Below are 26,940 nucleotides of genomic sequence, written 5' to 3' on the forward strand. Positions count from 1 at the left end.
AAGAGCCTGAAAGTGACCACCAGACTGAAAGTGAGACATGACATGGACATTGGAGTTTTTCCTCTTACCCTTTCTGAACCATCTTTTTGAAAGGACAATTCCAAAGTGAATTTCAATAGTTGCAACATACTACAAGTGACAAAAGCAAATGCAAGCTGTGTTTTTTCTTTCATTTTATTGAGGGTATAATGATTTCTGTATTTTCAGATAGAGAAATAATACACTATCCATTTTTAAAACACTGCATCCCAAATATATATATATATATATATATTGCAACATCCATAACAGACATCATCTCAACCGGATGTACAAAAGAACATTCTATACAGGCAATCTATAGAAGTATAATTGCACAGCAACTACAATGATAAAGTTCCATAGGAACTAACATTCAGAAGTTCATCAATAACTGTTCATCAAACAATTTCAATGTCTACATGGTGCACACGTGGTGCATCTATAAATTCCATAAATATCTGTCTGTCTGTATATTTGTCCTTCATAACTCCAGAACTGTTCATCCGAACGACTTCACACTTGGCGGATGTATTGCCAAGGAAGTTGTCAAGGGTGAAATCCTTCCAATCAGCAGTTCTCCATAACCGGCCCGCTATGAACCAGCATGCAGGAATGTGCACTGCACTAATCTAACAAAATCCTTATTTTATGTCTCAACCACAACCACAATTAATTTTGCATAAGATACTCACAGTATATGTAAATGTACACACAGCTTCATTCCAAGATATACAATCCCAAAACATTTAAGGTCAAGTGAATTCCTGTTCACAAAAATGATCGTTGTCATCAAATTAAAACACTTATATAGATGGATTATAAGACAAAATAATGACAGTAATGTTTTTGACAAATCTTGGTGCTTTTGTAGCTTTTTAGTTTTTACTATACGTTGTTTTGTCTTTACAAACTGGATTCTACGTTATTGGAGTGAAACCCTTTCCTTTTTTCACTTAACATGTCAGTGCAGTGCATTACACGTGACACATCCTTCAAGACATCCTGCATGATAGCCACACCAATAGCAAATACTGTACTGTACTGTATGTACAGAGATGCCGAATGATACATAACTTTCAATCACTGACCTGCAGTGTTGCTAAGATTACTGAGGAATCATTCATAAGACATTCGCCATTTCACTCCACTTTCCCATTCATTACAAACGTATCCTAACCCTTCTAAACAGTCACACTTCACAGAGCAATGTCACAGACAACTTTGGAGTAGAGTGAAGTATTCAATTATACATGAATTGTTCCGTAATAATTCAACAGTTAAGCCACTTGTCCAGTGCTAGCCGTATTCTGTGGCGGGAGGCCCTCTCACAAGCTTGTAGTAACTGGCCACGGCCACGGCCCCCACGTCAATATAAGACTGAATATGAGACTTCCTCCTCATGTGGCCGGACTCCTCAGTATACAGGGAAGACTCTACAGAAAAAGAGCAGAGAGTTGTTAATACTGGTAAGCATTATGTACTGTATGTAACTGTGTATCTAATATTTGCACATGTGTCTGTGTGAGTGCATTTGATTGGCCAAGAAATGGCCAAGAGCTAGCAGCCGTGTCTGAACGAGCACATTTTCTACCAGGCCTCACCCTGTGTGGTGTCTGTATGTTGGCTGTGCTGCCGCAGCATGGGGTGGTTGGCCTCGCCCAGCGCCGAGTCCAGGCTCCAGCAGCGCGGTTGCTCCTCCCTGGGCGGGTTGATGGCCTCGTCCTTCAGCAGCTCTGTGGCTGAACTTCGCTCTGCAGGGTTCCTCTCCAGAGCTCGGCTTAGGAAGGTGCGCATGGACAGGCTGCAGTCCTCCGCTACGTCTTCCATAGGAGGCGCCTGCTTGTGGATCTAGTTTGTGTGTGTGTGTGTGTGTGGGGGGGGGGGGGGGTAAGAGCAAAATCGTTGTCAGTGAAAACCACAGACAATACAAAAAAGCCACAAGTTGACAAGTGTGTGTCAACAGAGTGCAACAGGCGCAGGTTGCATGCAGGCAGTCAAGAAGCCACATGCAAGTCCTCTTACAGGCTTCGACTCAATCCTTTGTTTCTTGTTTGAGTGTCACTGTGTAGTAGCGTGTAATATTACTTCGGTTGTGATAAAAGAAATAAGGCATCAAGGATGGGTTCTCAAGCGCAGTCCGTTGGAGAGAGTATAGACTCTAAAAACAGAGCCTCCACGTGACGGTGGTTTCATGAGGAAGTGAATCACTCTATAAATCAAATCCAGAGGCCGATAACCCACTTCAGAAAACACTAAACCTCTGTCCTGGAAACCTTTTAAAAGAACAAAATGGAAGCGGCAATAGACTGACTGACTGACTGACTGACTGACTGACTGACTGACTCACTCACTCACTCACTCACTGGGCACTGGAGGTATGTGCTACAAACAAGAGTCAAGAGTCAACAAGAGTCATGCTTTAATATCTCATGATAATCTTAGCTGTGAAAAAGCAGAATAAGGTCACGGAAAACTGTGACTTTTTAGACACAGGATGTTGCTGTGCACATCGAATCATGAGTATTTAGTTTGGTGTTTGAAAAGACAAATGACCATGGTTACGTGTCTGCTGTGTGACTGACTACTGGGCTAGACGTGATGGGCATTACCCTCATTACAGAAGTAAAAGCTAAAACAAACAAAAAACACATCATTCATCATTCTAGAAATATGGAAAACTCAAGTAAGACTTATTTATCATTCCTTCACATTCTGCACAACAGTCATAATATGTATGTTACTTACAATGTAGAGATATGATGGGTAGGAAGTGCGTGGGTATCTCCTCACCCAGGGGGGGCTACCAGTCTGCATATGGATGATGGTGGTGCCAAGGCTGTAGATGTCCGTCTTGGTGTTATGTCCCCGACACAAGACAACCTCTGGACTCATATACATCTGTGAGATGGCAAATTGTAATATATCATGCGGTTATTTGAAAGGGTAAATGAGGACATCACTGCAGTTCCTCTTTCCAGTAAATTAAATTATTGATGTGAAACAACCAACAAAAAGACATGCTTGCTGGCTAAGCGAACAAGCTTATGCTATGCTGCACATGCTGCTGAAAATGTGACTTTTGTGTGACATATTATGCGACACAGCAAACTGCCCAAAATCCAGATCTAGGCTCTGCATGAGCTTGGGTCAGTGTACAGATTTCAATCGTTTTTTGTATGTGTGTGTGGGGCTCCCTCTGTATAAAATCCTGGGGCATTTCATATGAAAAAGTCTAATATATGTTTTATATTTCAAATATACATTTCAAATTGTTTTATATTTTTCAGTTAAATGTTTTTTTTTACAGCCCATCTCTCAATGTGCTGGAAATTCCACTCAGTTGCACATGTTAATGTCATGTTAATGTCAGCCTGAACAGCCCAGTATTGCTAGCTGTCTGTTTGCTAGCTCCCTCTCCTTGTTATTACCACTGGGCGTCTGCCCTGGGACTTTCCACAAGCCAAGCCACAAGGGGCACAAGGCGGACACACACGCACGCACACACACACACACACACACACACACACACACACACACACACACACACACAAAAACACACGCGCATGCACTCACACACACAGAGGTCAAAATCCAGGGACAAAGTAGGAACAGTAAAAGAGAAGAGGGGTCGTGAGATAGTCCTTGTTGCCATCATTCTACATTTTCTGTCTGTATACAGTATGCCTCTGACTCATTTTCTCCACTTCTCCCCTCTTTGGCGATCGCTGAACACTTTTAGCATCTGTGTCAGTTCATCGGGTGCACTGATCCGTGCATTAATGCTTGCAAGTAATTAGCTCTCATTTTTTGTCTAACTGACAGGCAAGTGCTGACAAGACTCCAGACTAAATTGTACAAAAAAAGGGAGTCTCAAACCCCCAGTCTCAAACCAGAAGACAGCTGTTTTTTCCAAAGGTAAAAAAGACACCTATAAACATTTGAAAGTACAGAATAAGAAACTCTTTAAGTTCACCAGAGCAGACATCCTGAGCTGACAGGGTTTGAAACCCTGGTGCAGGAAGTGATTGGCTCAACCTCAAAATTTTGAAGTTTTAGGATTACAGGATGTTACTCTCACCTCTGTGCCCCTCAGGTCTCTGGGGATGTACGTCTCCTCTGTCATTTGCACGGTCAGGCCAAAGTCCACCAACACTGCCTTGTCTGACATCAGGACAATATTACTGGCTAAGGAGAAAAGGAAGATAATAATATATTAATATTGACTGTGTACTGTGTGTCAAAGACAACATACAGAACGACTTCCTCTTTGCTGAAGTTATTGTTAGTCAATGGGCGTGTTGGCTGACATTTGAGGAAATTAACACTGCTGAACATGAACACAGTTAAAGAGTTCTCAACCATGCTGTTGTTCAGCAGGCTTACACAGTGTTTACACTGGAGCAGCGTATTTGGGAAAGGGCATTGGCGTCTTCAAAGTAGTCACTGAGAAAGCCAAACAAGCATTTGGCATGCTTTGAGCACACAATTTGACAGATAATTTAAAGGCAGGCGTTTCTAAAAGCGCTCGCCCTTCTCTTTCGTTACCTCACTGAGGTGAAATTACATATTTTGACTGGAGGCAGGAAACACAGAGGACCACAGCAGCACGTCACAGGACTGGGCCACAAAGCACACCATTGTCATAACTCTCCTGGCTGCAGCCTACATTTAACCCTTCTACAAGGAGGGCGCAGGGGAAGGAGGGAGGATCTGGCTGGAAATTCCAGACACCAAAGAGCCTTTAGGTTGTGACTGGCTGACAGACGGCTGTGGAGCGGGGCTTTGATCCCGGGGCTGAGATTAGCTCTCATCAGACGAACCCAGCCGCGTTAACTCGACCTAGCTAGCTTCCTGTGTTGCTCTCTGTTAAGTACATACTGTAACAGAATTCAACATTGCTATCATCAGCAATAACAAATCCAAGGCTTTACAGTGACCCAAACTGAATTGAAACCCTGACCCTGATGTACATTAAAACACATTACAGTATGTATCACTGTTAACACTGTGGTCTGGTCTTTGGCTGTTCTTCACCAGAATGAACCTCTTCCTGCCAAGCATGGCTCTAAGCAGAACTACCGGTATATATGGCCCTTGCTTTCCTTCCACGAATAATGTCTTAAGACTGTTGTCACATTTCCGGCAGGCAAGCGCCTGAGGTGTCACAAGGGTATCACACAGAGTGTCAGCAAGAATGTTTTTCCCCTGAGCCCATCAAAGCCCTGAACGAGGACTTTTCTTAAACCTCATTTCTGCAAAAATGTTTTACCCTCACTTTTCATATCCAGTATTATTATTGTTATCTTTGTTGTTGCATATTGTTATTGTTAGTACAGTCTGCAGAGGATGACACATCAACATTTTGCTGATTGTACTTGAGTGAGTAACAAATAAATCCTCTCTAATCTTGAATTTTGAATCACATCATCAAAGGCCCATGAGAGGAAGAGGAGGTTTGCATGGCTTTTATTTGTCACGCTTACGTTTGATGTCGTGGTGAATGACGTTGTGGGAGTGCAAGAACTCCAGGCCGCGGAGAACCTGCTTCGTTACCCAGATGATCTCGAACTCTCTCATGGGCCCACAGGTTTCCAGCTTCTCCAGGACAGAGCCGCCCTCGCCGGCCTCCATGAAGAGGTGGACGTGTTGATCCCACACCAAAGCGCCATAGAGCTCAGCGATGTTCTCGTGGCGGAAACGCGCCTGGATCTCCACTTCGGCAGCTTTGAAGTTCTCCATGGGGATCTAGGACAAGGGCATGCAAGGCAATGAGCGACTGTACAATTGTATCTCCACACAATATCCTACTATTATAGATTTGTACCCGGTGTCATCAGTCCTACTGAAAAACTACTTTGATGACCAATAGAAATAGAATCATCTTCTCATCGAATGGGCAATCTTGTATTGTGCATGAGATGAACTGAATTACTGGCTAGTGAACTCATGCCACTAAGCTTTTTACAGTGTGTGTGACAATGTGTGTGTACTGTCAACAGTGTGTAAGGTAAACATAGCACTTGCTGTGATAATACCAGACTGGGAAGCCATCCCCACCTTGTTTGCTAATAATTCCCACTTCAGGAACCACCAAATATATAAGGCCCCTTTGTGAAAAGGACTGAATATAACACATGCACGTAATTAGAACACAGTGTGTGTGTGTGTGGGTGTGTGTGTGTGTGTGTGTGTGTGTGTGTGTGTGTCTATCTCAATGTTATACCACCAAACCAAAAAGTTGAATATAATTGTTGTGAAGTGGAAGCAACTACATTATTTCCAGATTTAATTCTGAATAATGTTGGCCAATGAGTCCTTTAGTTTCAGACCACTCGACACTGGGTCTAGTAAATGAGTTGCAGAGAGGCAGTTTTTTTCCCCTAAACAATGTTCCTCTTTTACAACCCATTATCAGTGTATGCAAAGTTCAAACATGAACATTTTCATATTTTCAGTAGCAAAACAATCTTAGCAGTGTCTACATAAACAAAGGTACTTCGTACGGTAGTACATAACATTCTAACATTCTTGGCACTGAAGTTAATAGTTACGGGAAATCCTCTCAGGCTGGATTCCAATCATTGCTGGGCAGGACTCACCAGTTTGCATGCCATTCTCTTCCTGGTTTTGGCGTCCTGAGCCAGATGGACTTTCCCAAAGGAGCCTTTAGGCACAAGACCTGAGCCATGACTCTTGTAAGTCAACGTCCACGGAAACAGGACCACGTCCATATTGATTTGATAGCGTCCATTCTTGACAGCCATGTCCTTCTGCAAGCAAGGCAGATATCAAAAAAAAGTTGCAGCTTCTCTGTCCAAAATGTATAACATAACAGTGTAAACACAACCAGCTCAGTGGCCTTGTGGTTAGAGCGTCTGCCCTGAGATTGAGAGGTTTGGGTTCAGTACCAAAGACTATAAAAAACGGGACCCAGTGCCTCCCTTCTAGGCACTTGGATTGGTCCAATAAATTATCAAGGGTTGGATTGGTCCAACTCAGCATCAAGCGTTGGATTGGTCCAACCCTTGATGTTGAGTTGATCCCTGTGACAAACTAGCGTGTAGCGTCATATCCAGGGGGTGTACTTGTACAGTACATCATGGCTGGGGGGATGTACTTGTACATCAAGCTGCCTCACGCTACAGAAACATGAGCTAGATTCCTGCCCTATGAGCCACATGGCTCAGGAGCCGTTGGTTTCCAAGGCTACTTACTATAAACACAACATAAAGTATGCCCGAGAGATCATTTTCATGCACACTGCAGTCCCGGCACATTGCAAAGCTCTTGCTTGTTGCTATGAAGTTACACAATGATTGAAGGATGAATGAAGGATTTTACTGTGCCATATCAAAACAGTATCAATACTTGACCACAGTAAGGTCTCACCTTATTCAGAAGTACTCCCATCTCCTGTTGTAGGCGCTGTAGCGCTGCCGGCTGCATGTCAGAGATGAGGTTGACAAATGACAGGAGGTCTGGCACTTTCCCATACCTCACACTACCACCACCACCATGAGCCTTCTCTTCACTCCCCGAATCTGCCGAGTCCCCTGCCTCTTCATTCTGGTCCATCTCCTCCTGAGATAGACTGTCTTCTTCTTCTTCTAATGACAAACCTAGTTCTTCTTCCTCGACTCCCTCCGCGTGGTAAAGATTCTCCACAGCGTCAATAATGTCCTCAATGTTCATGTGAGCCAGCAGGAGTTCAATTCCATTGTCATACTCCATCATAATTCATCCGTGTCTTGTTCTCCTGGCTCTGCAATACATCATTGCTCAAATTAGGTAAGAAAATCTATGTGTGTGTCTGTTTTGAGCAGATCATGAGACACAAAAGCCTGCCAGAGTGATGATGATGATAAGGGAGGAGGGACTTCATTCACTTTTCTCCCCAATGCAAAATAATTTCACAACACTGTGGGAAGCCCCGGGGAGCTTCTTGCCTGATGTTTTCCTAGTGATTCAAACCTGATGTTTGCATAGTGATTCAAAGCCCACAGTGCTGCTGATCATGTAAATATCAAATGTATGTTTTTAAGGCGTATACCGCCGCAACCTGTTAGTTAGCACAATGTATTATTTACGCACGGCGTGTATGGTTAGATGTCACGTTGTAACCATCTGAGTGAAACATGTTCATAATTTGACCACTGACTTTCACATCCTCGCAATAACTACAGGTTCGCGCAATGAGGTGCGCACAGTAAAATCCACAGTTATATATAACTCTGAGAGCGTATTAGCCTTGGATCAAGATTCATCATAGATGTATTTAATCGATTTTTACATTTGCATATCTATGGTCGTCTTGGGTTTCACCCCCCAAGTGTCACTGGACATCCGCCCGTTAAGTCCGTATTTCTCCGAACATGTACACATGCAAAATATAAGGTGCTTAGCCGGTTGCCCCAAATGTTAACTCGGCATTCGGAATCTTTGTGCACTGTATTAGTCCGTATTCTTCAATAAATATGCGTTTTAATCCCGTCTGTGCCTGAACGCCATCCCCCCCTCGTTTACTTCCTGTTTACATTGAGTGTAATACCGGCTTTCACCAGATGCGCCCTGTCACTACCGTCCATTGAGGAATACAGGGAATTTCCGACAGAATCCGACACAGACGGGTTTAAAACACATGTCTATTGCAAAATACGGATTAATACATTGCACACTTGTTCCTAATGTTGAGTTAACATCCAGGGCTACAGGTTCAGCACTTTATATGATTTTCTTTTGTACATGTACGGAGAAGTACGGGCTTTGCGCGCAGATATCCAGTCACAATTGGGGGGGGGGTGCAGCCCAAGACTATTATTATAGATAAGAAAGTAAAAGTCAGTCAGACTCGATAAAATAAAATACATCTATAATAATCATGATCCAAGGCTAAGGGCAAGTCACTGGCACAGTCTGGCAGAGCAAACTTTAAGGAATGTTTAAAATGACTTACCTGGATATTGTGTGAGGAGCTCAGTTGGAGTGCGCTCTCTCCATTGTGCTGCTGCTTGTTGTGTGTGTTGTGCGCGCACTGAGCATACAGTGAGAGTGTCAGACTGACGCAACGTGGAAGCAAACAGGGAGTTTATGTCGTAGATAGAAAGCCTGCGGGGGTGTCGTTTGAAGTTTAACGTCATGCGCCGCGGCTTCTTCCAACCATTCGGTTTAGTTTCGTTTTTCCTTTTCCCTTTCTTTTAATTTCCAAGTGAATTTCAAGGGTATTATCCTTACCCTGTCGTTGCGCTTTATCACTTTTCATGTGGGCGCAAATGCAATTTTGGGTCGGGAAGTTTCCCCTGTTTAGAAGATGTGCAATAGCAATGAAACAACTTTCTTATACTTTTAATAAATACATAACATCCACGGCCATCATCACTGGTGTAATTGTGGTTGCAGAGTACAAGTAGATGCGTGCGCCCCCTATACTACAGATCTGGTCAATTGAATTTTTCTATTGCCAAGATCTGTAGGGAGCGCAGTGGAGTAACTAAAACCTTTTTTTTTCCTTCCGGTGAAATGTTTTGTTTTCTGGCCAAAAGGTGTATTTTAGACGTGAGGTGGGGGGCTCCAATAAGTGTTCCCACTAAGGAAAGTAGGCTTTCAACATCTTAAAACTGTCTTTGTTTTGGTATGTAGCAAAAGTGTATTTTTTATTTTTACTACAGACGAGAGGCTGCGCAGCCTGCGCTACTGGGGTACGCGGGCAACGGCTCGAAAGTAATATAGCGTTAACGAGGACTCTTTCTAACGCTATGGACCAGAGCTATTTGCAAAGCAGTCAACTTTATTATTGTTAATATTTAAAAAAAAAATACGGTGGTGTCCTTTATTCGTTTATTTATATATTTCTTATTATTATTTTTGTGAATATTATCATTATTATTATTATTGTTATTATTATTACATTTTGACATTTTTCTTTTGATTCTTGTCCATTCCCGGTTGCCATAGAACAGAAGCGCACGCATGCGCCCTGTGGTCTGGTAGAGAGCAACAATGGCGTCCTCCATCTGTGTGTGCAGCAGGTTACATCTGATGGGAGGAAGGATCGGCCTGGCCAAGGGTTTTAAACAGCTGGATGCGGGCATTCAGAGACGGCTGGGGACCAGCGTTGTTGTTGCGGCACGAGACGAACCTCTGAAGAAAGATGTAGCACTAACAGGTCAGAGAGAGAGAGAGAGAGAGAGAGAGAGAGAGAGAGAGAGAGAGAGAGAGAGAGAGAGAGAGAGAGAGAGAGAGAGAGAGAGATAGGCCTGGTCTTCAAGATACACCACAACATTGGGATCCCCCTGTATTTGTCTAAATACTTCTTAAATGTTAATGAAGTCCATGATCATAACACCAGAGGCAGCTCCACAAATCATGTGCAACCCAGATTTGGCTCAACAAAGGGAATGAACTCGTTCTCTTGCTGTTCATCAAAAATGTGGAATGCCCTACCAAAAGGAGTAAAGGAGTGTAAAACCCTACTCACTTTCAAAACTTCCCTAAAGATACACCTACCTATTTAAGTCTTAACCTACCTATTTATTTTTCTTCTCTTGTACACTTAGGGGTGGTGATAACTGGGCACCTGGACGAGTGCTCACCTGAAGAGGTGGGCACCAGGACATCTGGGCCCACCTCTCCAGGTGCCCACTCGTCCAGGTGCCCAGTCACCCCAAAAGTATGGTGCCCAGATGTCCCTAGTGCCAACCTGTCTTGTATTCCTATCATCGATGTATTTTGTTGAATCTGACTTTTGCGTCATACAAAAGCAAAGGTCAGACTCGATTAAATGCATCTATGATAATCTTGATCCAAGGCTACAATGAGCCCACATATCGTGCAAGCTACCAAGCTCATTGAAATGAATGGCAACACAGTTATCATAGATCTGTATTTTATCGAGTTTTACATTTTTATATCTCCGATCGTAGATACGAAAATAAAAGTCAGACTTGATTAAATACATCTATGATAGTATTGATCCAAGGCTAGTATGGTGGTAGCTTTTGTACTGTTTAATAAGATCCATTACAAGTTCATAGTGATTCATTTCTTTGGTGTTTTCTCGTCAGAACAAAGGGGTGAATACAAGTCGTTTGATGAGAGGCTGGCAGAGAGACTAGAAGAAGCTGAGAGGTCTGTGCTCATCAGCCTTCCAAACAAGTCGAACGAAAAAAAGGTCCTCAAATATTTATCGAGACACGGGGATATTAACAAGTGCTTCTTTTATGAAAACTATGTAAGTAGATCAAATACCACTGCAAATACGATATCTGATACACGTATGTGCATAATGCATTTTCCAGATTGATCACATTTTAAGCTACTTCTTTCTTACACTTCTGTTTGCTTCTGCAGGGCACATATGCGGTAGTGGAGTACGCGAATACGGGATGCATTGCCTCATTACACGAAGGGACTGCTGTCCCCAGTGTCAACCATGAGTCCATGGTGCCTTTCAAATCCAGGCTGCTGTCCCTGAGGAGTTTAGGCCCTGTGGACCCAGCCAACAGCAAGGCAGGCGTATATTGCCAACCACAGACCACTATCCCTATCAACCTGCTCGTACAGAAACTGTCTGGAGAGGAGAGTGTAAGTAGTGTTTCTCTGAATTCCATGGCAGCACTGACAATATCTGTGCCGCTGCACCGATTAAAATAGTAGCATGCACAACAGAACATTCTTTTACACGCCAATGCATGAAATATCTGTCAGTCTTTCTACGGGTTCATCTGTCTCCCATGTATGCCCATGTATGTCACGTACAGCAGGTATTTGCATAACTGGGTGGGGCATGCATTCCCAACTTACATCGTTCCAGATTAACTTTCCCTACTTTTGTGGTCCCTGAATAGGCCAATGGTGTGTGTGTGTGTGTGTGTGTGTGTGTGTGTGTGTGTGTGTTTCTCTCCCTCTCTCTCAGTGGCCCAACATAGTTACGGCGGGCCCCAGTGCAGACTATTTAGGATTTGATTAGAAAATTGATTAGAAAATGTATTAGTTCTCACCATTGCTTCGCATTGTATGGTGATACAGACTAAAGTAAATATTTTAGCACACAAATTAACAGAGTGGATTCTAACAATGTATCTAACATTACAAAACCTGGTTCTGTGTTTATAAAAAGAAAAAGTATACATTTCTTATCAACGGAGCAACTACTGAACATGTATTGGCAATACTTGGATTTTGGAGTTAAATTATGGCAAGGCAACTACATAACCCAAACCTCAACCAAAGTAACATTGTGCTTTTTGTGATCTGGGCTCTGGGGTGACCAGCCTTCTCAGGTAAGGGACTTTCTCCCCCTTAGTTAAGCCTCACACATGCTGTGTGCTTAGCCTGGTAAACCCCCCTCCCTCCGGAAATCTCATTTGCATAGGCTGTGAAACAAATGTGTGTCGCAAGCTTCTTCCATTTGACGGTGTCAGGTTACTGTGTGCTGGCCTACCAATCAAATTATTATGTTTAGGTTTAGAGTTAGGGCTATTGGGTTAGTGTATGCCAATTCTAGAAGTGCTGCTTAAGTTAAAAAGTATGTAGTAATATGTAATATCACTTCAAAGTCTGTTGATTTTGGTTTCCTTCACTGTTGTGACAGAGGGAGATTCATGGGAAATAGCTTGAAAGCTAATTGAAAGTACAGAGGAAGTACCTATTCTTGCATGCATATCTCTGCCAACCCGATTGTCACGGGAGTCTTTCTATTTTTCAATTTTTAACCCTCTCTCCCGGTGTGTTCCCGATTGATACGGTCCAAGTACATAGGCAACTTGGGTCCAGTTTACTAAGTCTATAGTGTTTAAGTGGTTAATCCCCTGATTTACGGCGCAATGGACGCGCAAACCCTGCCTGCAGCCTGACATGCTATGAAAAGTGAAAATGAATTAAAAAGTTCCAAAGAAGAAATACATTTCAGTTTACGTGGTGCGAGACCTTCCCCTTTCTAACCCTAATACATGTTCTAAACGCTAGCCACACACACATTAGATCCATGCAGTTTTCACTGCATTTCGTATTTTGTATTCATTTATGTTATGTGCAGGGTTGCATTGCTCAAGGGACGGCCTTGCACGCCGTGCAGGAACCTATTTGACCAGGAGCACGCACAGACACATGCATACAGTGTAGATTTAAAACAACTTTAAATTCACACCTCAACAAAGTTTACAAAGGCTCCCGACTCACACCAGGCGAATTAACATAGGAATGAGCCTAGATGCATATCAATTGTCCATTGTGTGACCTGTAGTGTAGGTGTTAAGCGACGTGCGTGTCACGTCATTAAAATAGAGTGCAACCACGTTCCAATTCAGCATTGCAACACTGGTTATGTATGTTATGAATTATAGCGCTTAGCTTAAGTATAGCTATTAAAATGACTTTTAATTAGTTATGTATAGGGTAGGGGACGTTGAGGGTAGGCCATTAGCCTTTTTCACAGCCTAATGATGCTCATTGCCAACAAGAGCCACTTCTGTGCCAAGTGTGTATGACTTTAATTGGTGTCAGTGCTCTATAAACTAAAGTAAGCCTTGCCGAGGCATATGGGGCAGGAGCCCATCTCCTGTTTCTGTAGCGTGAGGCAGCTTGATGTACACCTGGCACTAGTATAAGTACACCTGACACTTGTGTATCTCCCCCAATCCAACACTTGATGCTGAGTGCCAAGCAGGGAGGCATTGGGTCCCTTTTTTAGAGTCTTTGGTATGACCCGGCCATCGAGCCCCGGCCTCCCAATCTCAGGGCGGACACTCTAACCACAAGGCCACTGAGCTGGGGCCGTAGTACCTGGGATACAATGAATACACACGTGCCTTTTTAGGCAGGGGTTTTCAACTGATTGTGAGTCCGGGGCGACCATCGTCTTAAGAATCAACCTGGGGACCACTATTCTGTCAGTTGGATTAGGTATTTTCTTGAGTTGCACAGTTGGTCTATTCTTGGCTATTGTGGTTGACAGGGACATGTCATTCTCTGGCTCTAACCTAGCCACCTGTACTTATTCTTTAGGTATGACAGTGTAGGGGGAAAAACACATTCTCACAGAGATATGCAGTTGCAAATGGTAAAACACACTTTGCTTTTACTGCAAGCCCTGGGAATTCTGCCTGGCAACTAATCTTGAACTTCACAAGGGACTGTGTTTGATACATGTGCCTCTTGACAGAGTCTGTGGATCTTAATTATCTGATCCTCTTCTGTAGATCTTAATTAGCTGATCCCCCTCTGTAGAAGTTAAGCTTGAAGTACTTTTGGAATTGAAACCTCAATTCAATAAATTAATGCAAAGAAGAATAACATTAATTATCTTCACTTTCCTACATTACTGAATGCATTGTCAAGGACCACATGCAACAACCTTTACCGTTATTCACAGGCTGACAAACCCCAGTGTCAGCCTGGGGTTTGTCCACAAGACGATATAAACAAACACCCCAATTAGATGACAACTTTGGAAAAGCACAAAGTGATACTTGCTTGCATTTTTGCAAGAACTCAATTTCAACTAAATGGATATACTCTAGCCTTTCAAATCCAGGCTGCTGAGTAGTTTAGGCCCCGTGGACAATATATACACAATACTGATACTGTATCAAACTGAGTATATCATACAGTTCAGGACTTCATATATTTATCTAAAGAACTAATTGCTGTCTGTCTAGATTAGAAGGATCAGTTTGCCGTATTGGGGGGGGGGGGGGGGGGAATCTGGTTTCAGCTGTTATGTGTAAGATGCTCCTTTTAATAATCATGATGACATTTAATTATCATTTAAATATAATTGTGCATGGCCATGTCCTGGAAGTCAAATACCAGTGGAGTGTTGTTTACATTTCTTCCTGTTTGCTGTGTTGCCCTCAGATAGGCCAACAGATCACCACCCTGAAAGAAGCCTACCAGTTGACCGAGGAGAATACACGCCTGCGTTTCCTGGTCTGCTCCCTGCTCAAAGATATCGCCGCTGCATATTTCCCAGAATGCACCATCAGGCCGTTTGGGTCGTCTGTGAATGGCTTTGGCAAACTGGGCTGTGACCTAGACATGTTTCTAGATCTGGACGGCATCAGTGGAAGGAACATGAAGTTGGTAAGTTAGGCAGGGTGCACGGATGTACTGTATGATATTAAATATTTTCCCCCAATTCAGTGAAGAGATTTGGTGTAGAGGGGGGGGGGGGGGGGGCAGGTATAAACCCCTAGGGGACCCCGGTCAAGTAAGTATATAGGAGTGTCACTAAGTGATTCATCTGGAAGATGTCTGTACAAGGGTGAACACACAGGAATCTTCATCTACCCAAAGTGAGCCATAGTACTATTAATATGATCTCATCCAGCGTTTTATCACTTCCCCTGTTTACTTGAACTTTCAATAACTTCTGCTTGTTTTATCACGCTGTGGTTAGAGGACCTGACACCTAAATGTATTTCCGCATCCTCACAACTTCCTGTACGCGGCAAATGCCATACAAATGTGTATGTGCCAAATGCCATGCACGTGACATCCACTATAAGATGACATCGTAGCGTTATGAGGCTAGTATATGTTATTGAGAACTTAAGTGAAAAGATACGAGCATTAGTAGCTAGGAAGTGGTATCAGTATTGTTGGCTTTAATGTGGTGCATTCAATAAATAGAGTAATTAAACTATGATGACTATCACAGATTTAATATTATATGATAGCCCTCTATATGTTTGGTTGCAGAGCAGAGGATAGTTTGTTGCTGTGGGAACTTCTGGTTCAGATAATGGTGTTTGGGTGCTGTAGATATGATTGATCAGGGGAAAGCCCCTCTGAAGCCTTTATCTCTGCTTACTACGTAAGAGGGTAAACATACTGTTAAGAGATACTGTTGGTGAGAAATGTACTATAAAGCACAATGTCCTTTCATGTTGGAAGACCAGGTTGTATAGCACAGCACACAAATGTCAGATTCACTTGGGATCGGAAGGATTCAAGAATCGGTAGATAGCTTCCTAGCGCCCACCTAGTGCCGGGCACTAGGCTCTAAATGGCCCTGGATTATTCATAGGTGTGTTTTGGGCATTACATTAATCAAACCAATCAAGAGTGTCGGCTGCCATCACTTTTAAGAACAAGGCTGCGCAATGCTAATCTAAATGGCGAGATCAAAAGAGCACAGAATGCTTTCCTAGCGACAAAACCAATGTCCTGCATGAAGTGAAGCACACAAGTTTAACCCATTTAGACCTGCGGCCGATTCTAAAAACGCCTTCTAAATCCTGTTTTCTGAAAAACTTCAAATATTTATTCAAAAATGACAAAGCATGTATGTTGCTATATACTGTACATAGCAACAACAACCCCAAAAGGGGTTCCCGTCTTGAAAGGTATAGTTACACAATGGGTTAAAATCTACTAATGTGATTTAATTATGTCAGGAGACGCGGGTGAAACAAAAGCTCTCTGCTCAACGAAACATCACATTGAAAGAGATATGTCCAAACACAGTGCATGGCCGTCAGAATTACTGTAGCCTCTGCCTATGTCCAACAGACATCTGTGATATCTTGACATATCAACTAATATTCACATTCTCAGTTGGTTATTACACATTTAATGCAAGGTGCAGAGTCAGAGCTTGTGCTTCTCGCTCTCCAAAGCTAACCCTGTTGTGCTGTCTTTGCCCAGCCTAAAGCGGGCTTTTCCCTAGAGTACCAGATGAAGCAGGCCAACTCGGAGCGGGCCGTCACCCAGAACATCCTGTCTGTCATTGGGGCCTGTGTGAACCATTTCGGGGCCGGCTGTGTCGGGGTGATAAAGATCCTGAATGCCCGCTGTCCTCTGGTCCGCTTTTCCCACCAGCCCTCGGGTTTCCAGTGTGACCTTACAGCTAACAATAGGTATAGTAATTGTCTACAGTATTACAAATGCATACACACACCCACAAGGCACAGAGGGGATACCAAACACCAAAACCTATATCTATTTATCATGTCACCCAATGGAAGATTCATTTGGTATGATTTGTCAGCATATTCCAGTTTTTTTATTTTTTGATGTCCTAAGTCATGTGTCCAAATGCCGTTTCTGTTTGAAACATTTTGGCCACACTCACGTTGCACATGCCCCAGGCAGAAACCTGAGTTGTGTCGAAACCTTGAGTCTTTAGTTGATGATGAAACTGATAAAAGGGACCAGAGTGCAGAGACCAGAGACTTGTTTGCCTTTCACTTCTCTCTTTCTGACTTTAAGAAGACTGTGGTTTCTACTGGTGGCAACCACACACACACACACACGCACGCACGCACGCACGCGCGCGCGCGCACACACACACACACACACACACACACGTGACACACATACTGTACACCTGCTAACGTTCAGAAAACCACTCTGCAGTTTCTAAGGAAATAGAGTTCAACCGCCCACTCTGGATTGTTGTGAGGGGGATTTTTCTGTTGTTGTTGATGTCCTATAGTCTTCGAGGAAGCGCGTCCGTTAATCTGTCAAACATGCACGACTCACTAGCGTTGCTTTTGGCTGGTGCTCTCTGAATACCACTGAGTCAGTCATACAGATGAGGCATCTCTCCCTCCAGTGGTTGCTTTGTTTGCTTCGGTCCATGTTCATCAGAATTCCACTGACCTTTGACATGTACGGTAGCAGGGCATTTCATGATTCAGTTATCAAATAGATGTACCCTTCACAGAGGTTGGCACCTTTCTGGTTATACCCTTGAATGGGTGCAGAAGGTATATTTTGTTGAATTTTCTTGAGTTCCAAATGAACACCCACACGAACATGGGGAGAACATAGAAACTCCACTATGTATCAGTGCACAAGGCATTTCCAAGAAAATTGTACCATATGTTTTGTATCGTTTAAAGTTTAATGTTTAAGTTTCTTTTACGTTTTTTACATGGTGTTGATTGCAAAGTTGCGTCACTGATTAACGTGTTGTTGTGAGCTTGTTAGATGTGCTATTTGCAATGCACGGTACCGTGTGCAACAAAGTATAATTCATTTCAAGCTTATTTCCCATACTGCGCCTATTAGTAAAAATAATTCTCATAAAATGTTATTCAAAATATATATGTTTTTTTTAATATATATAAATAGATAAGAAATCCCAAGTACCACCTGTAATGATGCCATGGACAACCAGTGGTCTGTGGATCACTCAATGACAAACAGACAGTGATGTGAAGTATGACTTCTAAACCTGTATGGTCTTGTAATACACATGGGGGTGAAATTAATGTACACGATTCATTGACCAAATATTACCCAAAGCACTAGAATACCTTGTCTGGAAGTACATTTTGGACGTCATCTCTCTTATGCAATTATTTGTAGCCTCTGCGATTAGAAAATTGCAGTAGTTCATATAGCAATTTTTATAATATATTTTTATATTAATTGTTCAGCCCTAAATCCAAGCATCTGTAAAACATACTATCTAAATGATATACTTGACATCTGTGGACAAGTAAACAGAATTGTATATCAGAACGCAAAAATCTAAAATGGCAGAAGTCAGGAGGAGATGTGAAAGTCTTGGAAGGTTGAAGACCAGGCATACTGCGACATTCTGGATGAGTTGTAGAAGTGTGAGAGAGCATGCAGACAGACCATCAAAGAGGGAGTTGCAGTTGTCAAGCCTGGAGATGACTGAGGCTTTGATAAGGACCTGGGCAGATTTCTGGACGAGGAAGGGTCTTATGTTGTGAAGTGTAAAACTACACGAGCAAGCGATCGCAAGGCAATGTGTGCATTAAGAACAGCTGACTGTCCAGGATCACTCCCAGGTTCTTGGCACGTGCACGCCGCTGCATTATTATCAAAGATCCAATCCGATGCTGACTCTCACACACTTGAGTTACACATAACATCAGCTCGCATTACAATGTGTGAGGCAAATCAGTCCTCTTCTCTTGACCCGCCATGCTGCATGTTCTCCACAGGGTGGCGATGAAGAGCACAGAGTTGCTGTCCCTGTATGCAGAGCTGGACCAGCGGGTGCGCAGCCTGGTGTTTGCTGTCCGCTGCTGGGCGAGGGTTCATGGCATCACCAGCAGCATCCCAGGTGCCTGGATCACCAACTTCTCCCTCACAGTCATGGTCCTGTTCTTCCTACAGCGGAGGTGCACACCCATAATCCCCACCCTGAGCGACCTCCGAGACCTAGCAGGTAGCAAACTGTAACTTTTATTGCACTGTGTAGGCATAGGATGCTAGTATTACAATGAGCCTTAATGAGTCTCAGTCAATCTTTATTTTGTGTCGCATCGTCTGATAAACATATTCACACTCCCATCTTGTCAGGCTTCAAGAGACATTCAGAGACTACCGTAACTGACGTAATGTAACTAATAACGTAATGTAACTAACGTAACACAGACTCATTGAACTCCTCTCCTTTCATTGTCAATGAAAGGAGAGAGGTCTATTTCATTGGTAAATACTGCTGCGTGTTTGAGAGAGTTAACGTAGCTCAGGGTCACTGAGCCCGGCCGGCCCGTGCTTGACCTATTCATTTTTTTAAAATGGCCCGAGCCTGGCCCTAATCAACGGGTCAAGCCGAGGCCCTTCGGGGCCTGTCGGGCTGGCAGACCTCAAGGCCATAGCACAACATTAACCCATCAAGACCTGAGGCAGATTCTACAAATGCCTTCTAAACCAGTAGTTCTTTCAAGATTTTTCAAAAATAGCAGATATACAAGCTCGCAGCACAGCACAAAGTGACGCACTGTGAGCTTGTATATCAGAACGCAAAAATCTAAAATGACAGAGATGCTTTCCCAGTTTTAGTGGGTTAATGAATGGCATTACAAAATGCATTGTCTAACACATACTGTAAGCACACCACCTACACAGTATTGTCCTGGCTCCCTTGTACACTTTGTCAGTCGGCCTGATACATTTTTCCTTCCAAAATCCTGTTTCAGTGCTCACTTAATAATATTGTACCCCTGCATGCAGTTAATGCCGATGTTAGTTATCGTTTGGTTTTGGTTTTCTACGCGCAGTATTATTACAGCATCAGGAAGAACCCTGTTGCTCATCCGATTATGTTCATCTGTTGAAAGTACTGCAAAAGATGTAATTCACCATTGAATCAGTCCTTTGAGATGCAATTGAAATGTGAATATGTCGCACAGCCATGACCCATTTTCTCCTTTGGAAGCACTCTATCAAGCTTGGTGATGTTGCCATAGTGTTTGCTCTTCCCAGACAGAAACTACCTTCATGCATGCCCCATTGTTATTCCTATTCTGGGCATGTCATAATAGGCAAACATTCTACATAAGTAGGCAAACATTTGGTGACGGTAGCAGATCTACGTACAAGCTACGTCAAGTGTTGTGTCACGTTTTGAGCTTGCAGGTTGGCTATTTTCAATGGAGACATAACGTAAAGACGTAATGTGAAAAAAGGAGTCGACCAAATATACACCCCTGGGGTACCCCGGTCAACGAAGTATGGTATATAGGGTTTAAGGGGTGAACACTCAGCACATTTCAGATTGCTGATTCTTGGAACTAGCTTCCACGAAAGATGAAGTCCTCTGTACCTCCGTTTTCATTGCAGGATCTAATGAAATTGCATGACAGCAATGACATTGATGCCATATAAAATACCTCATTACCACTATATTGCCCAAGCCACCTACTAGCATCTCTGAGTAGTGCTTATGTGGGGACAGTGTGACCTTTCAGGGAATTATATTGGGATTAGGGAATGATGCTACGGGATTTTAACGTCTGGACGAACATTAGGTTTAAGTTGTTAATAAAACCATGATGTGTTAATATATAAAATGTTATTTAGGTCATATCTACAGAGTTTACCTTAAGGCTTTAAACTAGGACAAGTATCTCACATTAAGTGTGATTCGAGTCTGAGACACTGCAGATTTGTTTGGACACCAAATCAGTTAAGTAAAGTTTAGATCGTTTATCAATTTCCCCTGGCGAATGTTAATTGCTAGTATTGTATTGCAGTCGAGTGCTGATTTGGTGGTCATTATGTCAACGTAATTTATGGAGGTGGCCATACATAGCTTAAGGCATAAACCTTGACATTACTACAGTACCAGGTATGAATGTAATACAGTATGTGGCAATACATGTCTCTCTCTCTCTCTCACATACACACACACACACACACACACACACACACACACACACACACACACACACACACACACACACACACACACACACACATTCTCTCTCACCTTGGCTGCCTGATAATTGCCTTCCAAAAGCAATCTATTGGCCTCGGCCCCCTTCCCCTCAGCCCTGCCATCAGCTTATCGCAGACTCTATCACAAAGAGTGCTTACAGCACGATAAAAGGCCCATCACTCTGGAAAGAGCTTTAACCCCCTCCCCCATCCACTCAATAGCCCCTCCCTTTCCGTCGCAGCTCCACCTGCAGACTGACGCACATATACGTGCAGTCGTGCACGCTTAACACATGCACGCGTTCCAACACACATGCACGCGTTTTAAACAGCGGTGGGACGCTATCACAGAGATTGGCACCAAACTCAATGACCAGGGACCCGTGCCATGCCCGCTTTCTCTCTTTTCTCTCCTCTCTCTCTCCCCCTCTCTCGCTCTCACTCTCTCTCGCTTTCTTGTCCCCGTCTTTTCACGAACGAAGCTGCTCCATCCATCTGTGTCTTGTTTATGGCCACTGTAAATGTTCAGGCAGTCATTTACCCCATGCACCCCCCTCCCCTCTTGTCCTACAAGGCCCCGCGGACAGGAGTGTGATCGAGGGGAACGACTGCACGTTTGTCAGCGACTTCACCAAGATCCGCCGCCAGGGCAACACGGAAACATCAGGTGGGTACAAAAACGTTTGATGGGGTGGGTGGGTGCAGTGGGCTTTTGTTCGGGTCTGAATTAATTTTGATCCACATTGACGTCCTCGTTAGCCTAGGGGTTTTGAGATGGGGGGGGGGGGGCGGGGGTTGCCCTCGCGCTAACTTGATTCTCTCCCCCCCCCCCCCTCTCTCTCTCTCTCTGTCTGCATTGTTTCAGAGCAACTGCTGTGCGAGTTCTTCGAGTTCTACGCCACCTTTCCATTCAACCAAATGTCCATTAACATCAGAAAGGTAAAGTCACTTTGTTTTGTGTCATCTGTTTATGTATCACACAGATGATGGAGCACATTGTATATTCACATCCAAGGTCACTAGTTGCCACTCTTACTCGGAGCAATTCACTGCGGCCGTGAGCACGGCAGTTAATGCGTCTTGTTCAAGGACACACTGAACAGACCAGCGGCTGTTTAGGACCCAACCTATGGCATTCCTGTTACGTGATGACCAGGAATCTGTACACTCCTGGTCCGCATCTGCCGACAAACTAACTTGGATCCACGGCAGTAGTAGCGGTCCGGGCACCTAGAAAGTGTGTTGTGGGTTAGATTCTCGATCCCGACGACCGTCACTCCCCATCTGTCTCCCCATTTCCTGTCAGTCTACTGTATACTATCAATAAAGGCAGAAAAAGCCCCAAAAATATCATAGGAAAAAAATGGGGAGACAGTCGCCCCCCCCGCCCCCCCATTTCGAGCCAAGATTCAAGAGAGAAAGCTGGAGGTAATAAAGTCAGCGATTTGGCGGATGACGTGAACGTGCACACAGATGACAGCTGTCGCCGTCGTGTGTTGATTGATGTGGCCCCCGGTGCCCTTGAGCCATGATCCCAATTAGAAAGCTTGTTGTTGTTTGTTGTCTGCGAGGGAGAGCCTAATATACCACACTAATATCAAGTCTGATGGCAGAGGAAGGCTGCAGGTAGACTCTGGCCGTGACCTGTGCCTCCAGGCTTTTCACCAGAAGAGAAACAGCCATAAATCTGCTTTACTGTGCTACAATTCTCCTGTCCTCCGCACTCCTTTTGACTGATTGCTTTATGCCACCCCACACACTCTCCCACCCACACAAAGCCCTACCCTCCCCTTCCCCTGTGGCTCCATTCCTTCATCCATTCAGCCTCTGGCCACGGCCTTTAGTCTGGATCTAGAAGTAGCTTCTCAACTTGTTCCTGAGCAACATTTTTGGGCCAGATTCCAGTTGATATATTGTAACATTGATCAGGGGTGTAAAGCATCTAAGTACATGTACTCAAGTACCGTACATAAGTACAGTTTTGAGGTAATTTTACTTTACTGGAGTATTTCCAATATTGAATACTTTTACCTTTTACTTCTACTCCACTACATCTCAGAGGCAATTCTTGTACTTTTACTCCACTAGAATTATTTGAAAACTTAAGTAACTAGTTACTTTGTAGTTTTTGAATATTATTACAAAACAAGCATTAACCACTTAATCCCTGTATATACCTTGGCTATTTGAAAATAGCCTGTCTACAAGCTCACAACGCGTCGCTTTGCGAAGCGTTGTGAGCTTGTACATCTGCTATTTTCAAAATATTTTGAAACGCTTGTGACCGCATAAATGGTAAATGGTGCATTTATATAGCGCTTCTATCCGAAGCGCTTTACATTGATTGTGCCATTAACCCATTCACACACAGATTCATACACCGATGGCGGAGGAAACCATGCAAGGCACCAACCTGCTCATCGGGAGCAATTAGGGGTTCAGCGTCTTGCTCAAGGACACTTCGACACTAACTCTAGGAGAGCGCCCCAGCCCGGGATCAAACTGGGAACCTTGCGGTTTTCCAGTTCACTCTACCCGGCCACTCTACCCCTGAGCCACTGCCGCGCATAATGAGTACTTTTGCTTTTGGCACCTTAAGTATATCTTGATGGCAATACTTTTGTACTTTTACTCAAGTCCATTTTGAATAACAGACTTTTACTTGTAACCGAGTATTTCCACATTATGGTATTGATACTTTTACTTAAGTAAAACAATATGAGTACCTCTTCCACCACTGACATTGATGGACTTGTATCACAGCGTTCAGGCATTTGATATTGCCATATAAAACCCAGCCCTGTGAAATTAGAATGTTCATGGTCAAAGTGTCTCCCAGAACCCAGAACCGTATCAGAGGTGTTTGGTGTATGATAGATGAGGCGTGGCCAGTGTGCGCGGCTCAGTTTGCCGGCGCCGACCTGCAGGCTTGTTCCTCAAAGCTGACTCGGATCACCGCACATTCACAATGACACGCACACTCTCTCTCTCTCTCTCTCTCTCTCTCACGTTCGCACTCGCATGCTCTCTCTCTCTCTCCCATCTGCTTGCCAGGGGGAGAGAGTGGTGTACCAGTCAGGCATAGAGTGCCCCAGATCAGTGGCGTAACGTAACTAAGTACATTTACTCAAGTACTGTGTTTTTACTTTACTGGAGTATTTCCAATTTTCAATACTTTTACTTCTACTCCATTACATCTCAGAGGCAAATATTGTACTTTTACTCCACTACAATTATTTGAAAACTTTAGTTACTAGTTACTTTGTAGATTTTGATAATTATTACAAAACATACATTAACCACTGGTTAAGCTCGAGCTTGTAGATCGGCTATTTTCAAAAGATGTTTATACATTTGAAAACTTGAAATGGGACATTCTGCATAATGAGTACTTTTACTTTTAGTACTTTAAGTACATTTTGATGCCAATACTCTTGTACTTTTACTCAAGTACATTTTTAATTCTGGACTTTTACTTGTAACAGTATTTTTCTATTTTATTAATATTTCTATATTGCAGTATTGATACTTTTACTTAAGTAAAACATGTGAGTACTTTTTCCACCACTGCCCCAGATACAGCAGAGTCCTGAAAGCGTGACCAATAAGATAGATGGACCGTGACAATGTGGGGGCCGCGCCTGTGTCTCAGCGCGTGCACACAGGCAGGCACCCTCACGTTGAGCCTGTCTTTTCCCACCTGCTAAAGCTTGTCCTCATTGGTGTCTCCAGGGTAAAGAGCAGAACAAGCCAGAGGAAGCCCCCCTGCACATCCAGAACCCGTTTGAGCCCTCGCTGAACGTCAGCAGGAACGTCAACGTCACGCAGCTCGGCCGCTTCGTGACGCTGTGCCAGGAGAGCTCCTGGCTGCTCCAGCAGGCGGAGAACAAGGCGCCTCAGTCGGCGGCGGGTGCCGCTACGGCCACGCCGTGGGGACTGGCCAACCTTCTTCTTCCCTCCCAGGAAGTAAAAGCGGTCAAAAGTCGCAAGGCTAGGAAGAGGGAGCCGGCCAGCGAAAGAATCAAGAGCCTTCTGGACTCCCTGAAGAAAAAAAGTTAACCAAAGAAGGCTTTGGGGCAGGCGGAGGGGTTTTCCGGCCTTTCTGGAGATTTGAGGAAAAAAAACAATGCCCCGTACCGTTCTGCACTGGTCACAGCTAATGCACCTGTGATTATGCCTGAGACCGGGCTGCAGTTTTCAAATTTGAACACCAGAGGGAACCTCTGAGGCCTTTATGGCTCCAGGCATAAGGAAGGGATTGCTGTATACTGTATTTAACATAGACCATATTCTAGCCCTAATGACAAGACTGTGTTTGGAAAATCTGATGGCAGTCCTAATCAAGTGCTCATTACAGAGCAAAGACTACTCCAATCTGTGTCCGCATTTGCAAATATGATTGTGTACATATAAATGATAACTTATACTGTAGTGACTAGTACCGAGTCCGACCACCATCTTTTTTTTTGTTTTAAGTTTTATATATATACAAAATGTACAACGCTGTCTTCTATTAAATGTCACAACATGGAGTTCATTATCCCACTCTCATTATGAACAGACACCACCCCACAGTTAAGCCTCATTTCTCATAGTTTTAACGGATGACTGGGAAAGCCGCACGCTGACGCAAAGTTTGCTCCTCTGTGTCACATCTGGAGTAAAGTTTTTAACGGCAAACCATCTTAAACAATGATGTAATGGAGCTGGCACGTCTCTTTACTCGCAAGTATATAGACACACGGAACCCAATTTCAGTCACTCACCCCATTCCCTGGAACAAAAAGTAGCCAAAGTTTGCGGTATGTCTGTAGAATGGATTGACCTCTACCCAGAATGCTACTGGTTCAGCTGACATTTTACATCTGTGGAGAGATGGTGGACAAATTCCATCGCAAGAGTCTGTCCGTCCGTCCGTCCGTCCGTCTTCTAGAGACGGGCCCTTTCAAATGTGGAGTTGTCAGAGTATGCGTACAATGCCTGTGGCTGGCTAATCATGTGTAATTAATTGATCATTTGAAATATCGGCCAAGTAAACACTGAAAAGGTCAATCACGTTACATAAGTTACACACATGCGCGTGTGTGTGTGTGTGTGTGTGTGTGTGTGTGTGTGAGAGAGAGAAAGAGTTTCCTTATGATGGAGAGCGACAGAGGGACTAAGACCACAATTCTGTATAGTTCCCCTTTAGTACTGTACAGTACGTGTGCATGTGTGCGGCGGCCCCTGGCTATGAGACAGTGGTTTGAGGAGGCTGGAGTGGAGTGCGTGGCCCACAGCTGTTATTCCACTCAGTGCTGTGGGAGGTCAGAGGGTGAAGGGCTAGACTTTTAACAGTGACTCCCCTTCCCTTCTCTTTCCCTTTCTCCCTCTCTCTCTTTCTCCCTCTCCTTCTCCCTCTCCCTCTCTCTCTCTCTCTCTCTCTCTCATATATATCTATCTATCTATCTCTCCCTCTCTCTCGCCTACAGGGGCACAGCATGGGAGGAATGAAAAGGAGGGAGCACCCGTCACTTTCAAATACGCCCACGCCACTTTGGCTTTGAACTCTCCCTCTCTTCCTGTATCTCTCCTCCCTTTGAACGTGTGCGTGTGCGACTGTGCGTGTGTGTTGGGGGGGGCCGGGGGGGGGGGTTACTGTTTCCTCTTTTTTCACTCATGTCCCCTCTCTCTTATCTCTGTCTTCATCTTTTTCATTCTGTCTCTCTCTCTCCAAGTGGTGGTGGTCTGCGTTTGAGGCTTGCAGCATCTGTTTATTTCCATGAGTGAGATTTT

The 26,940-nt window shown here is 43.9% G+C and overlaps 2 protein-coding genes across 3 annotated transcripts; one reads left to right on the forward strand and one right to left on the reverse strand.

Annotated features, from left to right (window-relative positions):
* Nucleotides 1–201: 201 nt before the first annotated feature.
* On the reverse strand, nucleotides 202–9,206 carry map3k8 (mitogen-activated protein kinase kinase kinase 8). 2 transcript variants are annotated; one of them, XR_014600144.1, is made up of 9 exons: nucleotides 8,975–9,206; nucleotides 7,411–7,783; nucleotides 6,621–6,791; nucleotides 5,505–5,766; nucleotides 4,100–4,206; nucleotides 2,767–2,919; nucleotides 1,623–1,869; nucleotides 656–1,454; nucleotides 202–539 (listed from the first exon to the last, which is right to left on the reverse strand). XR_014600144.1 is itself a non-coding variant. In XM_084048876.1 (8 exons), exons 2-8 carry the CDS (start codon nucleotides 7,753–7,755, stop codon nucleotides 1,318–1,320), a joined length of 1,422 nt encoding a protein of 473 aa, XP_083905002.1. In that variant the 5' UTR covers nucleotides 7,756–7,783; nucleotides 8,975–9,206; the 3' UTR covers nucleotides 202–1,317. The 2 variants fall into 2 exon arrangements, 1 of the variants encoding a protein (XP_083905002.1); XM_084048876.1 differs by having other exon boundaries at nucleotides 202–1,454.
* Nucleotides 9,207–10,014: 808 nt separating this feature from the next.
* mtpap (mitochondrial poly(A) polymerase) lies at nucleotides 10,015–25,715 on the forward strand. The gene is made up of 9 exons (XM_084049279.1): nucleotides 10,015–10,183; nucleotides 11,082–11,248; nucleotides 11,368–11,601; nucleotides 14,875–15,099; nucleotides 16,666–16,877; nucleotides 18,942–19,168; nucleotides 21,740–21,832; nucleotides 22,031–22,104; nucleotides 24,898–25,715. Exons 1-9 carry the CDS (start codon nucleotides 10,018–10,020, stop codon nucleotides 25,222–25,224), a joined length of 1,725 nt encoding a protein of 574 aa, XP_083905405.1. The 5' UTR covers nucleotides 10,015–10,017; the 3' UTR covers nucleotides 25,225–25,715.
* The last annotated feature ends 1,225 nt before the right edge of the window (nucleotides 25,716–26,940 follow it).

Source organism: Gymnoscopelus microlampas (assembly GCF_963454915.1).
Source record: "Gymnoscopelus microlampas genome assembly, chromosome: 22".
In the NCBI taxonomy this organism is placed as follows: domain Eukaryota; kingdom Metazoa; phylum Chordata; class Actinopteri; order Myctophiformes; family Myctophidae; genus Gymnoscopelus; species Gymnoscopelus microlampas.

What these genes read in the sequence shown, in the direction of transcription:
- map3k8 (XM_084048876.1), bottom strand. Translation starts at nt 7,755, where the DNA reads ATGATGGAGTATGACAATGGAATTGAACTCCTGCTGGCTCACATGAAC. An exon ending in GAGACCTGAGGGGCACAGAG is followed by an intron (nt 2,920 to 4,099) that starts GTGAGAGTAACA and finishes GCCATCTCACAG; the next exon opens with ATGTATATGAGTCCAGAGGT. An exon ending in ACATACAGACACCACACAGG is followed by an intron (nt 1,455 to 1,622) that starts GTGAGGCCTGGT and finishes CTTTTTCTGTAG; the next exon opens with AGTCTTCCCTGTATACTGAG.
- mtpap (XM_084049279.1), top strand. Translation starts at nt 10,018, where the DNA reads ATGGCGTCCTCCATCTGTGTGTGCAGCAGGTTACATCTGATGGGAGGA. An exon ending in GTGGAAGGAACATGAAGTTG is followed by an intron (nt 15,100 to 16,665) that starts GTAAGTTAGGCA and finishes GTCTTTGCCCAG; the next exon opens with CCTAAAGCGGGCTTTTCCCT. An exon ending in TGTCCATTAACATCAGAAAG is followed by an intron (nt 22,105 to 24,897) that starts GTAAAGTCACTT and finishes TGGTGTCTCCAG; the next exon opens with GGTAAAGAGCAGAACAAGCC.